Source organism: Sminthopsis crassicaudata, chromosome 1 (genome assembly GCF_048593235.1).
Source record: "Sminthopsis crassicaudata isolate SCR6 chromosome 1, ASM4859323v1, whole genome shotgun sequence".
In the NCBI taxonomy this organism is placed as follows: domain Eukaryota; kingdom Metazoa; phylum Chordata; class Mammalia; order Dasyuromorphia; family Dasyuridae; genus Sminthopsis; species Sminthopsis crassicaudata.
In genome coordinates this window covers 663182420-663199839 of record NC_133617.1, presented here as the reverse complement: position 1 = coordinate 663199839, position 17420 = coordinate 663182420, and the positions used below count along the sequence as shown (strand labels likewise).

Here is a 17420-nt window from a genome sequence, read left to right as displayed (position 1 = left end):
TAAACTATTTTTTTTTCTAGTCCATTCTGATGGCCATGGATAACATTGAAAGTTACTAAAAAAGAAAATAAAAGGAATTTCAAACTTAATTACAAACTTAGTTTTGGTCAAACTTTTACAGCTGAATGAAGAAAGAAGTTTTCATATACTCATCAATCAAATCAACCAACAAGCATTTATTAAGCATCTACAATGTACTAGAAGTCTTCGGGGATACAAATACATCTAAGGCTAATGATGACAATATCTTCCCCAGGAATTCTCAAGTTGATTCAGGGGCAAAGACACCACCATTTGTCTTTCTCCTAATTTTCATTCATGTATTATTTACTTAAAATTAATATCAAAGACAGCTCCAAAGCAGAAAAAAATGCTACAAAATGGTAACATTAAAGTTGGAAGTTTTGATGAATGAAACGTAGGAATGTAGACGTAAAAGAGAGAAGAAAAGACAGGAGATGGGAAAAGACTTGTCACTCTTAGCCTATTCACACGTGGAAAGACCAAAGTGGAAAGGAAAAGCAGAGAACAAAGTCACATACAAAAGTTAACTTTTTGGACTGAATTTAACTAAGCTGACTCCCAGACAAAATATACGTACATAAGTTCACCCTAATAACTATATTCAGTCTTTCTAACTTGATATTGTCTGCCAAAATAGACATTTAATAAACCTCAATGCCACAGTTAAGTAAAAGAATTAAGACTTATTAAATTTAAATAAAACTAGAGACTAAAAATCCCGAGAATATATGCCCTGATCATACACATATATAAAATGTTTGTGCTTTTAAATGTAGTACAATAGCAAAAAAACTGTATGGACATGTATACATGTATTGTATTTAACATATACAGGTCAATCTGCCATCTAACGGGGTGTGGGGGGAAGGAGGGGAAAAAAAAATTGGAACAAAAGGTTTTGCAATTGTGAATGCTGAAAAATTACCCATACATATATCTTGTAAATAAAAAGCTGTGATTAAAAAAAAAATGTAGTACAATAATAATCATTCAAATTAAAATAAAAATGGGACTAACAGCTTCATCATACAAACAAAACAAAAAAAAACTTTCAATGTTCATATTTCAAAATTAACTTATCTTCATTTTCCCCTTAACAGTTTCAAATTGCAAGTAAATTAGCCTCTACATTACTATAATTATAATACATCATTATCAAAAGATATCAACTTATATAGCACCAAGAAAAAAAGTTCTAAATTAGATGTCAAACCAGTATACCATGCAATAGGGCAATATTTGTCATACTGAGAGAAATCTAAGCCCGATACATCCTCTCCTCTGTACTCTCCAAAACAAACCAATTTCTAAGTGGAAGGAGATACAGATTGCTTAGTGACCCATTTCATTCCTACTAAGCAGATCCCCCAAGGAGAACCATCTGTTCTTGTCCTAATTTATTTCATTAGTCAGAGACCAACACAAATCACATTAATTATAACTGGCTAGCATTAGAGAATTTCATACATATCTCATTCAGAAATAATCACATTACAGTACTTCAGCCCTTACTAAAGGGGGAAAAAAAAGACAAAATTCTACAGCCAAAAGTAAAGGATAAAATGTGATGAGTTTCAAGCAGAAGATGATGCTTCAGTTCCCCTCAACTAAACCAAAGAGAAGAAATTCACAGAGAGAAGACTTTAGAGAACTATTATAAAATTTTGATTTTTTTAAATTAATTTTAATGAGTTGTTAACTAGTGGTACAGATGTTAAATAATATGGTTTTCCTTAAATTTACCAAGAAGTAAATTTACCACTTAGGTTAAAAGTGGTTAAAATCACTTATCCTACCATTTTGATGCTTCAATTTTTATATCTCTATAACAAGCTTGCTGGCAAAGCACAGATATCAAGGAATAGGACATGTGTAGTGAAAGACCCCCTCATATGAAAAGATATTCATGAAACACAAAATCATGGAAGTCCAAAAGGATTTAGCACATGACCAACAACATATTATTGCCTCTGATATTTTTGAACTGCATCAAAGTAGGTGGAAAAAACAAATTTAGCCCCAACAATAATGTCTTTCATCTACACCAAATATCCCAATGTGAAAAAATTTAAAACAAGAATTACTTAAGGTCATTATACCTCAGTATCAATATATTCTAAATTAAAACTGCAAGTTTTGCAAAAGCAAAGTTTATATGCTATGATTTAAAAAATTGTACAATTTTAATTAGTAGAAATGGACCACAAGTGTTATCTAATTCAATTTCACATAACTGATATGGAAGCAGAAAGCTAGAATAGTGTTGCTAAAGTTGCAGTAAAGCTGAGACAAGAACTCAAGAAAGTAAGCAGCTCTTGAGAAAAAAAAAATTTAAATCAAAATGTGTCAATCAATACTGATAGTACCAGAAGTATTAGTATTCTTTCTGTATACTTACATACCCCAGTGCTTATTCTCAACATAAGACAATACATAACTTTCTACTTCTTAATACCATATACCTGCAACATTTTCTAGTCTGAAAAACTAAAAAATTTACAACAGGAGATGGATTATTATTATTATTAGATGGATATTATAGTAAAATTAAAACCTGTTAATGTCACTGTACTTTCTTATTTTAGTAAGATGACAAAAAGGATCAAAATCAGTTTAATATGTATGTTAGTAGAATGTTTTGTTTCTTTCTTTAAAGTGTGAATAAAATCAGTAACTCACCAAGTTTCTCTGGCTCATCAGGACCAGTGCCTGCAATGCAGCTACTTTCTAGACCATACGTTGGATCTACTTTTCCAGAGGCTCTTGCTGCTTCCTGTACTTTCTTGACATGAGCTTCAACTAATTCCAATGGTACTTCTTCCCGGACCCGGGAAAACTCCTCTATTAAAAAGAATTAGAAAACAAAAAACAGAGTTTTTCATATTTTGGGGAGGAAGTTACACCAATCTATAGAAAAATAAATTCAGGTATCAGTAGTGGGTTCTACTCCTACCTCTCAGACTAATTTTCTGTGTTACTATAGGAAAATATCTTCGTCTGTTTCTGCTATTTTAAAATGAGGGGTCCGGTAAGATAATCAAAAAAAGGTTTTTCTGCTAAAATAGGCCTATTCTTATTGATTGTTATGAGTTATCCTTCTAACACTTTTTTCATTAATCTTAAATGATTTCAATCTATATCTTCTATAAAGAGTTAATGTGCATATCTCCAGTATAATGCCACAAGTATCAAATTAAAAGTTTCTTTTCCATTATCCCTTTTAAAAATTCTCTTTAAATTACAGAGCCTTTTTTCTATTAGCTCCTATTTATCCTGAATATAGCTCCCTTTGTATATGTTTGTATATTGTCTTCCTCATTAAATTGTAAGCTCCTTGAAATAAGGATTGTCTTTTGCTTATTTTTATAACTCCAGTAGTTAACATAATGCCCAGTATAAAGATTAATAAATGCTTACTGACATGACTGATTGAAGTCATCACAGAAATAAATGTTCTGTCATGGAATGGACAGAAAATGAAAAAGAAAGTTAAGAATTTGAAAACAAATTCTCAATTAAACAAAATACAAATAACTAAACTCAGTTTAATAAACATTTAAGATGTTTATTAACATGTTACTATGTAGAAAGCATGCCACAGTTTTTAGGTGGGGGGGATAATAATCAAACAAATAAAAAAAAAAAATCAAACAAATAATACCCCCCCCCAAATAATAATTATCCCACTATCCCAACCCTAGAAAAAAAAATTGTTATCACATAACCAAACTTAATTCCCAGTGTACAGCATGGGGACAATATAACTTGGGTATAATGTCCTACAAATATATAAACAATATTTTTCAAGAAAAACTAATGACCAGTAACCTAGAAACAGCCCAAGTTCGCTAATAAGAATGAAGAATTAAGAAAAGTGTGTATATGAACAAGAGTAGGATAAGATGTGAGTATGTGGGAGGGGGGAAGAAGAGGAGAACAGAGGAGGAGATTAAGTGACAAGCAAGGCAAGTTAATGACGAATAGTAGAGTTAGCAGGGATAGATAATAAGAGATAAACACAAATACAAGAACAATGAGTAGGAGTAGAATTTATTGGGGGGAAAAAAGAGGCAGTAATCATTGATTACAAAGTCAAGTTAAAAAAAAAAAAAGCCAATCAAGAAAGAAATCTCAGCTATATTAATATTCTTTTATGGGTGTGTGTATGTATATACACATGAACATATCCATGCCTGGGGGACAGAGAAAGAGAAAAGGGGAAAAAAAGAATAAAGTAAAACGTACATAGCAGAGAACAAAAGAAAATCTATGATAAGGAAGCAAAGAAAAATGAACAGTTAAGAATACAATGTCTTCTATTATTATATATATTTTCTTGAAATGGAAATTTATTGTTACATATTTTGAATCCTCACTGATGTTCTGCTGGGCATATGACAATGTTCTGGCTTTTCCTCCCTCATTTTTCTTTTTTCTATTCTGTTTTTTCTTATTGTACATTTAACTTTTGAATAAATACATTTTATGAGTGTAAACTGTTTGCATTTTTGTTTTTCTTCCCAAATTATTTTTACCTTCTGAATCCAATTCTTCCTGTGCAACAAGAGAATTGTTCGGTTTTGCACATATATATTGTACCTAGGATGTACTATGAAATATTTAACATGTTTAAGACTGCCTGCCATCTAGTAGAGAGGGTGGAGGGAGGGAAGGGAAAAATTGGAACAGAAGTGAGTGCAAGGGATAATGTTGTAAAAAATTAACCATGCATATGTATTGTCAATAAGTTATAATTATTAAAAAAAGAAAATACATTTTTAAAAGAAGTATTTCCAGTACATGTCTATTAACATAAAGATTACTTTGAGAAATATCTTCAAAACCAGAATCAAAGCAAAAATACATTTTCTATTTAAAATACCTTTAAAAACCATTAATAGAATTTCCCTACCATTCTAGGGGGTCAAATACAGTAATTTTTAAAAATATAATTTAGAGGCAGCTAGGTGGCGCAGTAGATAGAGCACCAGCCCTGAATTCAGGAGGACCAGAGTTCAAACATTTCATAGCTGTGTGACCCTGGGCAAGTCACTTAACCCCAGGGGGGAGGGAGGGGGAGAGAAGGGAATATATATATACATAAATAAAATTTAAACTAACCCCAAGAAAACATCATGCATTCTGATATCATTTTAAGGGGAAAAATTCTTACATTCAAGAGAAATAGTCAAAACAGGTTTATACCTAATGCTGCTTTAGCTGCTGCAGATGCTACCCGTGGATCCACCACAGATGCCAAAAACGCAACTGTACTCATCACTGGGTTTCCTGACTGACTGAAAGGGACAGGCTGATAAGCCAGGGGTCCAAGGGAGGCATCTGAGTTCTCAAGATAAGGATCCTCAATAGGAAGTCTCAGAAAGTGAAGAATGCACTCATCCTGAGTTCGACTCCCAACATGTTCTGATACTTTATTCCAATCATCTTTGTACATCTCGAGGGCCTGAAATAAAGAAAAGAACTCTGTTTAAAACTATATCAGCACTCATAGACAACAATAAACTGCATTGTACTAAATCTATGACAGGGTAAAAATGCTCTCTTTTTTGGTGATAAGACTAATAGTGGTAATGTTTATACTTCCCCTCAAAGTCCACTCATCATATCAAGCTTCTCCCCCCCCCCCCACAGCAAGCTTTTCTTCTTTTGTTCCATTATGGTGGATACTATACTACTATTCATGGCTTCCATTCTGTGCTTTAAGACCCAAGTTTTTGTAGATTCACAATCTGATAACTTAATTAGCTTATCTTTAATTTGCATATTCTCTCCCTACCATTCCATATTACTTTTGCTAATGTCCCCTAAATTCTCTCTAATCTACAAATTTACATCAAAGTCCTTCAAAAAGAGGTGTATGGAAGTATGGAAGGAGATCTGAGGAATATTCCTATGAGTGAAGAGAGATGGGCAGAAAAGGGTGATAAGGAACACATTAGAATAAAGACTTGCAGGATGTGACAGTTGAAAAGTCTACTTATTTGAAGAGGTGCATGTGAATAGAGTGGGGGGAATAGTAGTAGTCAATTGGTACCAAGGGGAGTGGAAAGGCAGGGACATAAATTTCCAAGCAAATGTAGAAAAAAAGAAAACAAAAAGTTATAGGTCAGAGAGAGGATTCTGGGAAAATGGTGGAATAAGCAAAAAAAACAAAAACAAACAAAAAAAAAAAAACAAAAAAAACACATACCCTTTCATCTAGCAGTCTCACTACCAAGTCGGTACACCCAAAGAGATCATACAAGGAAAAGGACCTCTATCTGCAAAAATGTTTGTGGCAGCCCCTTTTGTGGTAGCAAAGAACTGGAAATTGAGTACATGCCCATCATTTGGGGAATGGTTGAATAAGTTATGATATATAAATGTTATGGATTATTGTTTTATAACAAACAATCAGCAAGATCATTTCAGACAGACTTATATGGACTGATGCTAAATGAAGTGAGCAGAACCAAGAAAACCCAGGCAATTTCAATAGACGTGGGATAGAAAATGCTATACATAGCTAGAAAAAAGAACTAGGAGACTGAATATGGATCAAACCATAGTATTTTTATCTTCTTGTTGTTTGTTTTTTTCCTTTTGATCCCCCCCCCCCAATACAGCATGATGAATATGGAAATATTTCTTGCTATCTTGGGGGATGAGAGGAAGAGTGAAGGAGAAAAAGAAAAATTTGAAAGCCAAGGTTTTGTGAAGGGAATGTCAAAAACTATCTTTGCATATATCTGGAAAATTAAAGTACTATTAAAAAGAAAAAAAAATCTAGAAAACAAAAAATAAAATGAAGTAGAAATTGCACAACAGAGAACAAAAAATCTAAAAGGAAGCAAAGATGGGCAGTTCTGAATATAATCTATTCTGTTATATATACTCTCATGGAATAGAAATTTATTGTTACATATATTAAATCTACCTGTTCTGTGCATATTACAATGGGTTTTCCCCCCCTTTTTTCCTATTTCCTACTGATTTTAAATTAAAATAAATTTCTTCTTAATAAGAAAGTTACAGATCAAGGGTGGTCTGCATAATCAGGGACATGGTAGTAGAGAGACCCTATCAAGGGGAAGCTAGGTGGCAAATAGGAAAGTAATTTCAGTATTTAAAATATAGTGTTTAGCCTTCCCAAGATAAGTATGCATGTGCACATAGACCTCTAAAGAGAAAAACCTGAGAGAAAAGGAGCTTGGAAAACCCACTATATTCAGTAAAAAAAGAACGAATATTTCTACAGAGTTTACTATACCCTTGACATTGTATTAAACAATTTATAGTCAAACCTCAACATTTAACTTTTCCAACCAATGTGATTTTATAGTATTCCCAATGTGATTTTATTAGTCAACCTCATTTTAACTTTTGAGTTGGCAACTAAGCACATTTGTGACTATGCACTGCAAGATCCTCACACCTCACCCCCCCCCAAAAAAAGAAAGCACAATGTATACAAATTTGTGGAATGGTTACTATCTTAATAGGGTGACTCGACATAATCAACTAGCTGGCTAGAGACGCTGTGGCTACCAATCAATAATCACAGCTTCCAGTTTAAACATCAACTTTTCTCTGTTCCCAAACTGAAAATCTGGCACATAAAGCAGAGTCGCCAGCAGATTATTAGAAGGCATTTCCTTCAGAGTATTAAACGTGATGGATAAACCTTACCAGTCTTAGCATATTCCAACAGCAGTAATTAAAATCCCATCAACCTCTCCCTTGGTTTTCATAGAGCATCCCAACATAGAGAAGTTTACAGCAGCACAGTGTATTATAAAATGTCTCTCAGTGCCATGTGACACAGTAGAAAGCAACATCGAACTTACAAGAATTTATTTCTGATATAATATGGTACTGTATATTATATGTTACATAGAAAAGTTTTTGGGAATCTAATTCCCTATTTCTAATAGGATCTTTTCTAATAATGGAGCTTTCACATTTTTGACTTTCATGACTTTTTTAGGAATACTATCTCTGCAAAAATTGAATTGAATGTATTGTTTCATTTGATCCTCTCAACAACTTTGGGAGGTAAGCAATATTATTATCTCATTTACAACTGAGGAAAATGAAGCAAAGCTTAAAAGACTTGTCCAGGCTAGGAGATCGCTGTATACTTCAACAACAATACTATATGATGATCAATTCTGATGGATGTGGCTCTCTTCAACAAATCATTCCAATAGAGCAGTAATGAACTGAACCAGCTACACCCAGTGAAAGAACTCTGGGAGATGGACTATGAACCACTACATAGAATTCCCAATTCCTCTATTTTTGTCCGCCTGAATTTTGGACTTCCTTCACAGGCTAATTGTACACTATTGCAAAGTCCGATTCTTTTTGTACAGCAAAATAACTGTATGGACATGTATACACACACACACACACACACACACACACACACACACACACACACACACAGTATTTAATTTATACTCTAGCATATTTAACATGTATTGGTCAACCTGCCATCTGGGGGAGGGGGTTGAGGGAAAGAAGGGGAAAAATTGGAACAAAAGGTCTGGCAATTGTCAATGTTGTAAAATTACCCATGCATATATCTTGTAAATAAAAAGCCATAAAAAATAATATGACATTTTTATTGATTTGTATAGAAAACAAAATAATATTAACACAACTACATAAAAGAAAGAAAAATTTTTTTCCACAACACTTAAAACAGAGAACAGAAATGCCTGCCTAAATCATTTTAAATAAAATTTAAGTGGTAATTTGTTTGCTAGGGGCAATAATTTCTGTTCAAATGTCAGATCAAACTAATGCAGACAAGCATTTTTAATATATTTGTATTTTAATATAGTAATATAGTTTCATTTTTATTTTAATATAGTAATATATATTATATAATGAAGTAATCTGTTTAAAATCAGTAAGAACTTATTCAGATATTTTTCACATTTACTTATATAACTTAAGCTCAGTTTTCTCATCTATAATATGGGAATCAACTTGAATATTTATCTTATAGAGTTATAAAGTTGAAATTAAGTGCCTTAACCAACATTAAGAAACTCTAGCATCAGCACTTACTAGCAATTTTTGTTATTATATCAGTATTTTCTATAAAAACATACAAGTCACCACAAATATGGGATGACCTCAAAAATATTCTAGAGCTACATTCATATGTTTTAAGCCCTGGGTTAACAATGATGTTTACTTGTTTAAAGTTGGTTCTTTAAAAATAATAATATCTTCCAAGTGAAAAACTGTATTCTAAGTGATTTTAGATAAGCACATAAAAATGTAAACATATATAGACAGATAGTAATGTATAAACACAGACATAAAAGATGCATCACTCTATTGGGAAGTTTATTTTTGGTCATGACTCATTCTATTATTCTTTCTACAACTTCAGATTCCTTTTCTTACTAGTAAGCAAAGTCTAAATAGAAAAGATGTTGCTGGTAAATAATTACATTGTGAAACCTTTTATTTATTTTTTTTGTTTATGTAAAGTTACACCTATCAATTATATTGCATGTTTAAAATAGAAAATAATCATTTCCCAGATTTCAGCTGCCAGGTGAGGAAATATTATCACTGTAAAGGTTAAAGTATTAGATTGCTATGCTTTTTTCCCTTACAGATATAGGCAAAGCAAAAACAGTAGCTCTATCATTCCTATCTCACAATCTTCATTTATTATAATTTAATTCTAGAAGAAAATCCATTTGCATCAAGAAAAAGAAAGCTGTTAAATTATACTAATCAAATGGACAATGAATTTTAAGTCATTTTCTTTGGATATATATCAAAAGATAGACAAAAGATTCTTATAAAGTGGTGGAGTAGTTCAGTAAATTTCAAGCTCTCTAGATTTCCCCTCACAGAGACCACAGACTGGTGAAAAGTCAAGATGACTTGAGGAAGAACAGGGGTCTTCCTGGTATAAGATTAGAAGAAGCTCCAAAAATGGATGCCCAAAATGGAGATTAGCCAGTGTGATGTACAATACTTCTGAGCTTGCTGCTCCACAGAAACAGAAGTGGAGAACTCTAGGACTAGCCAGGTTTGGTGGAAATCTCAGCAAGAACCACAGAAACCATCACCTATCAGACTGCATGCAAAGTTGTATCTCAATCAAGGAAAACTAAGGGGACCTTGGCTGATTAGGAACATCAGGCCTAGCTGTGTTGCAGAGACACTGCCCTGATGGAGAAGGAACCAGAAGCAGAGAGGCAGGGAAACTGCTGGCTGTAGCACTTGCCTGAAAGTGGAACTTTTGGTTTAGGGTACCAGGTCAGAGGAGAGAGTTGAAGTTAGAGGCACCATTCCCCACCCCTCAATAACAGGTGCTTAAAAAAATACTTCTCATTAAAAAAAAGAAATTAATTGACAAAAATCAAAGACTCCAATCTTAGAAACTTACTATAGGAACAGGGAAGACCAGGGTTCATCTTCAGAAGAGGACAGTGAAGTTTAAAAAAAAAAAAAAAGAAAAAAAAGAAAGTCCTTTCTAGCCCCAAAAGTAATATTAATGGCTCCTTACCCAGAAAGAATATACAGAACTCAAAAAAAGAATTTAAAAATCAAATTGGAAGGATGGAGGGAGGAAGGGAGAAAGAGAGAGGAAAGGAGAAAGGAAGGGAGGGAAGTAGAGAGGAGAGAGAGAAAAGAAAGAAAAAAAAGGAAAGAAAGAAAAAGAAAGCCATCTAAAACAAAAACAAAAACAAAAAACAAGAAGCTATTGGGAGGGAAAAGTTAACTAATTAGAAAAGGAGCTAAAGTCTTAAAGATGAAAATAACTCTTTGAAAATTAGAAGTGGGCAAGGGGAAGAGACTAACAAATAACAAAATATATAATATAAAGAATGAAAAAAAAAACAGAATGTGAAACATAAGAAAAATAACACAACTGGAGAACAGATCAAAAAGAGAAAATATAATAATCAGATTACCTGAAAGTGACCAGTAAAAGAATCTTGACACAATAATGCAAGAAATAATCCAAGAAAATTTTCCTGGAGTGATAGAACATAAGGGAAAAGTAGAAACAGAAAAAAATCCACCAATCACCACCCCAAAGAGATCCTTTGTGGAAAATAAATAGGAATATTATTGCCAAAATTTGAAACGCCCAGATCAAAGAGAAAATTGTGCAAGAAAAAAAAAAAAAAAAAAAGCAATTCAAATATTCTGGAGCTACAATTATAATTGTACAGGATTTATCAACAGCCAAAATAAAAGACCCCAGATCCTGATATCATATATACTGGCAATCAAAAGAACTAGATATATAGCCAAAAATATCATCCAGAAAAATTATCTATTAATATTGAATGAAAAAAAAAAAAAAAAAAGATTTGACAAACTTGCAGATAAACAATTTAACAAAAAAGAACCAATATCAAAGGCCAATTTCTTTTTTTTTTTTTTCCTTCTCCTGAGGCTGGGGTTAAATGACTTGCCCAGGGTCACACAGCTAGGAAGTGTTAAGTGTCTGAGACCAGATTTTAACTCGGATCCTCCTGAATTCAGGGCTCTATCTACTGCGCCACCTAGCTGCACCCCCAAAGGCCAATTTCATGGAATTTAACATAGATTAATTATGTTTTTTACGAGGAAATGTATGCCATATGTTTAAGACCGACATCAGTAACTGGGTAGCTCAAAAGAAAGATTGGAACAGAGATAAATGAGCATGACTAATTCTAAAAAGCAAAACCACTTATAAAAAGATAAAAATAAATAATTATATTACACAAATGAGGTACAGAGGAAGCATAGACACAGAGGAATTAGAAGGGGGAGGAGGTTTAGTAGGGGGAAGGTTCATAGTTCTGAACACCTACTCACATCAGGAATGAGTTAAATAGGCAACACTACATATATACCATGAAGGGTATAGCATTCTCCAGAATCTATAAAAAAATTAGAGGAAGGATGGGTGGATGAGGAAGCAAAGAGTGAGGGAAGAAGACAAGGGAGAGATACAAGGATCCAATTAATATTAAATTAAATATAATTAATATTAAATGATATTAAGGCCATTTAAGAAGAGTTATTAGGGATAGGAAGAAGAGATATATACAAATACTACAACAAGGATCAGAACTAGAATTAGGGAGAAAAAGTATGGCTAGTTATCACTGAATCTTAAGTTTGACTTTGTCTAAGATCAATCAAAAGAGAAACTTACATGTGTCAGCCATACTAATATTCTTTCCCAGATAAATGCCTAAAAATAGGCAAATATATGTTTCTGTGTATGTATGTATGTATATATATATATATATGTATGTGTGTGTATATATATATACACATACACACACACATATGTTACTGTACATATGTATGCATATAGATATATTTAAGAGTAGGTCTGTGGGTGGATGTTTAAGTGTATGTGGGAAGGGGTATGTATGTACACATGGGTACATACATATGTATATATAGATGTATAAATATATCTGTGCTTTACTATAGCCTGCTTAGGGAAGATGAAAGGATGAAAGGGGGGGAAAAACATAGTTTAAAAACAAAGTAATTGGCAGAAAATAAAAGAACAATATACAAGCAAGCATAGAAAAGATGGACACTCATGAATACAAATGCACTTGTAAATATAACTCCTAATATTATATATCCTTTCTTGAACTATTATTTATTATTATATATTTTGAATCCTCCCTGGTGTTCTGCTGGACACAAGGTAATGCTCGGTTTTAGCTTCCTTTTTTGTTTTTCTCTCTCTCTCTCTCTCTCTCTCTTTTTTAAAATAAAATTCCTTATAAAAAAAATTAAAAAGAAAAAACAAAAGATAACTATCCACTAGAAATGCTTAACTAAAACTGCATCCCTACTAATTCCAACACAATTCCATAAAGTTCCACAATTCCATGAACAGTCCACATGATGAGTATTCTAAACTTTGTCAACAGGGCACTTATCCATTTTACGAATGATGTTTGTGATGAAATTAAAGTAGTCAAATGAAGAATGAAAAGTATTCGAATTTTTTGAAAATATCTTTTTTTTCCCCCACATAGAATATGAATTATTACTGAAGAAATTAGCAAACAGATAAGTTGAAAATAACAAAAAGAAAAGCAATAATTTCTATATTACTCACAAAAGAAAGTACTAAGGAATAGCCACAAAAGCAGGAAGAAAAGCAAAGAGGAAGGTATACAAAGAGGAAAAGAAGAGATGGGCTGCTAAATTCCAAGGATAGTGTCCCTTTTTCAGAAATGATGAACACTTGAAAAATGTTACATTCTTTTCTCTTTACAATAGTAAACTTAACCAGTAGAATTATGTTGCATTTTTATAATAGCTTTTTATTTATCAAAATACATGCAAAGATAGTTTTCCACATTCACTCTTGTAAAATCTTGTTTTCCAAATTTTTCTTCCTCCTTCCCCTCAGCTACAAGTAATCCAATAAAGGTTAAACATGAGCAATTCTTCTAAATATATTGCCACATTTATCATGCTGCACAAGAAAAATCAGATCAAAGAAGAAAATGTGAAAGAAAAAAAAAAAAAAAAAAACAAACCAAGGATGCTCAGAACAAAGAATATCTATGTAATTTATACATTGTGTATTATCTGCTTTTTGGAGGTAAGGTTAATTACATAGGCCTTAATTGGTTCTGTATCCAAGAATCACCAGAGGTTTGCTAAAAACTACTTCTTGCAACCAAAAGACCCAAATGAAGACTTATCAGTCCTAAATTGCTTTAATAAAAGAAGAAAATGGTGGGTGCAACTACTGTTTAATTTTAATGGTACCGCCATGCTAAAACTGAGGGCTCTGTTTTAATAAGTGAAAAGCTGTATGATCTGTTTACTAACCCCTAATCTAGACTGAATTTTAAATTCGGCCAATGACACTCATTCATCACAACCCAGAATAAGAAATTCTTACATTAATGAGGAGAAAAAAACAACAACTCCACCTCACACATTTAACAAAAACAGGTACCAGCTTGTCATTTAAACCAAAGAGACTTATTAGAAAACTACTCACCTCTAAAAGCAGCAGCGTCTCCTGTTCAGTCCACTCTCTTCCAGCACTGGCTCCTTTACTCTTTATTAGGGGAGGAAAAAGAAGTCAGGTATGATTTGATTTTTTCTTTTTTAAGGTACCCAAAGGCAAACCTTTAAAGAAGCATAATTCCAAAAAAGGACACTGCTACACTGCAAGTATCACTCTGTATTTTAGCTCTGAATTTAAACATTTCAGCTTAAGAATTTCAGAAGAAAAGTATATGAACATATTATAAATCAATAGTCATTGAATTTTTTTTTTTTTTTGCTGAGGCAGTTGAGGTCAAGTGACTTGCCCAGGGTCATACAGCTAAGAAGCGTCATGTCTGAGACCAGGTTTGAACTTAGGTCCTCCTGACTTCAGGGCTGGCACTCTATCCACTGCACCACCTAGCTGTCCATAGTCACTGAATTTTAAAGTGATATAGGATAAAAAAATTAAAAAAAAAAAAAAAATTGTTCTCTAGACAAACAGGCAACAGTGGAGCAGACTTCAAAAGAATAAACAACGCAAAAACTTCCAATAATAAATCAATGAAATGTGAGAAAAACCTGTCAAATCTTAAATCTATTACATATAACAATCAGTCTTATATGTACAGTAAAATACTAGGCCTTTAATATCTCAAAGTAACAACATACTGAAATCTTATCATTAAGAGATTCTTAGACCACATACTGCAACTTTTGAACAAATGCTATCACAAGTAAAATATACTTAATTAGTGGAAATTGAATTAGAATCCAATGAAACAGAACTCACTAATTTACAAACCTGATATTATTTAGAAATGGCACAGATTAGTTGTAAGAAAATTTCCACTTAAATTTTGTCATAAAGAAGCCAGTTTTCTTGATGTTTGCCTATCAAATATTTCTTCCTCCTAATCACATAGTGATTTGTAATATGTTTATATCAAAATTATTACTTCAGTTTATTCCTCTACAAGGCAGGAATACCTGAGATCAAACGGTGCCTCTGATCCTTACCAATTACATAACCCTAGACAGGACAACTCAGAAAACCCCCTACAACTTATCTGTTTAAGTCATAAAGGTTATGATCTTTGTTGTTGAAGAACATTCACATTTTAAGAATTGGAAAAAAACCAAATTCTTCCTATGTTTATGCATTCCCATCTTACTGATCCTCATCTAAAAAATGTATTTCAACCATGTGAATTACAGTTCATAAGTTTTCTCAAATGCATATCTTGATAACATACAATACCATAAAACTACACTACTCTTTGAATAAAGTCTATAGCTTTTGAATGAATTATGTCATAAACAACCACTTTCTAGTAATGAATCACATCCCACCAGTTGTAAACAATACTCATGCAGTTGCACTGTCTCATTGTGTTGTTATGCTCCCTAATTACATATTAATGACCCTTTTGCTCAAAGATATCTGAGAATTAGAATCTGATTGTTATCCTTCCTGAATATTGTTTCAGAAGCATTTCTGGTTTTTCTTATTGCTTAGTCATTTCAGCCATGTTTTACTCTTCATAATCCCATTTGGGATTTTCTTGACAAAGATAAAGAATTTAATAATTTGCCATTTCCTTCTTCAGATGAGGAAATTGAAGAAAATGGGCTTAAGTTACTTGCCTGGATCACATATCAAGAAAATATCTGAAGCCAGATTTGAACTCATATCATCTGACTCCTGGCTGAGTGCTCTATCCACTGTGTCATCCAGCCTGCTTTATTACTGGTCAAAAACTCACCTTTCCTATATATTAAGTTGTGGGAGAAATAAAAACTCACTTTCAGGCACTCAATTATTCACTTTTAGTAACTGCTCTTCTGTTTTGAATCCCGTTTCTTCAATGAAAAATAGTGATAAAGCTATTCATGGTCTCCAGTTTTGGGGGCAGGACATTTTATAATGCCCAGTAATGCTTTCTTGGCGTGCATGGTGCAGAACAAAGAACAAAATTAGAAAAGTACTTGACTTCAAGAAGCTTCAATTTGAGCAAAACAGGGACCACACAAATCTCTAGTTATAATCAGATCAATTCTAGTCTCTCTTAGGCTTCACATGTCAACAAGTGCCTACTTGTCAACACGACACTTTTAACTAGATTTCTTGGAGACACCTTAAAACACAATGTGTCTGAAACAGAACTTAGTAACTTTTCTCAATTCTCTCATTCCAATCTTCTCTAAAGTAGAAGGCATCACCACTATCTTCCAAGATCATAGTCTTGAAAGTCTCTCTAGCCTCTTCTCTCTCTCTCTCATACCACATAGGATACCCATTCAGATGCCAAATCTTAAATATTCCCCTCTTCACACCATGACTCTGGCACCAATCTTTTCTCTTCACTCTCACAACTATATCAGTACATCCCCTTTTACATCATCACAACAGTCAAATGTTCATCTTTGCAGACCATTCTCTACAATACTATTAATGTAATTTTTACTAATATTAACATGTGACCACAAGTCTCCCTCACTGACCCACTGAAGTAGTTTCCTATAAAAAATAAATTGCCTTAGGCAAATTATACTGCACATGGCTGCTCTTTTCTAAAATACTACATGAATACACAACCCCCTCCCCACCTTTTCTCTCAAACCCATGGTGCTAATGTATGTTAATGAAAAAAGTTAACTGAGTACAATCTCTGTAAGAATAGAATCTTGAAATTTGGTTTTTGATCCAAGAGAGATTAAACCTGTCATTTTCTTGCATTTTTCCTTAAAGGTTCTTATTATCTTAGAAATCACTAAATTCATTTCACACATACCAATTTCAGAATTGATTGCCAATTACACAAAGAGGTTCAAAAACAAATTCTCCATGATGTACATTTAAATATAGAAAGGATTAAAGTCTAAACAAGTTTAAGTACATCTAAGAACTGATATATAAAAGTTATTGCCGGAATGCTCCAAACTTCACTGATAGTTCAATCAAATTATATGAAACTGTTCCTTTCTTATGCTATAAACATTGTATGCATATATAAATAGGGAATACACTTCAAAAACTAAAAAATAATTTTTAGCTAAAATATATCTACTTTTAATTAAAATATATTAAAATCTAGCATATGAAAATGGAATACCTCATGACAACAGAAAATAACTGAAATAAAAAAGACAAAGTATTATGAAGATTGTATTTAAAATTAAAATCTTACTTTTGCTAAAGTTTTCTTGGAGTAAATGTCTGTACGGAGACCAAAGTTTTGTAAATCAGTAGGCTTCTCCTTATTTTTCTCAGGAAAATTCAACATCTGCTGAGCAGCAGGAACCTGCAAACAAAATAAAACAAAATGATCACACTAAACATCTCACAATAAAAGTCCAAGAATGATAAAAGTATTATT

General features: G+C 32.7%; 1 protein-coding gene across 2 annotated transcripts in view; it reads right to left on the bottom strand.

The window, feature by feature from the left end:
* The window catches only part of SMARCC1 (SWI/SNF related BAF chromatin remodeling complex subunit C1), a 147268-nt gene that overhangs the window by 58648 nt on the left and 71200 nt on the right, over positions 1-17420 (bottom strand). For both annotated transcript variants that reach the window (XM_074283090.1, XM_074283089.1), the window contains exons 18-21: positions 17232-17345; positions 14051-14110; positions 5230-5488; positions 2704-2865 (exon numbers count right to left, since the gene is read on the bottom strand). In XM_074283090.1, coding sequence (XP_074139191.1) covers positions 2704-2865; positions 5230-5488; positions 14051-14110; positions 17232-17345 — 595 coding nt within the window. The remainder of the gene's footprint in view (positions 1-2703; positions 2866-5229; positions 5489-14050; positions 14111-17231; positions 17346-17420) is intronic.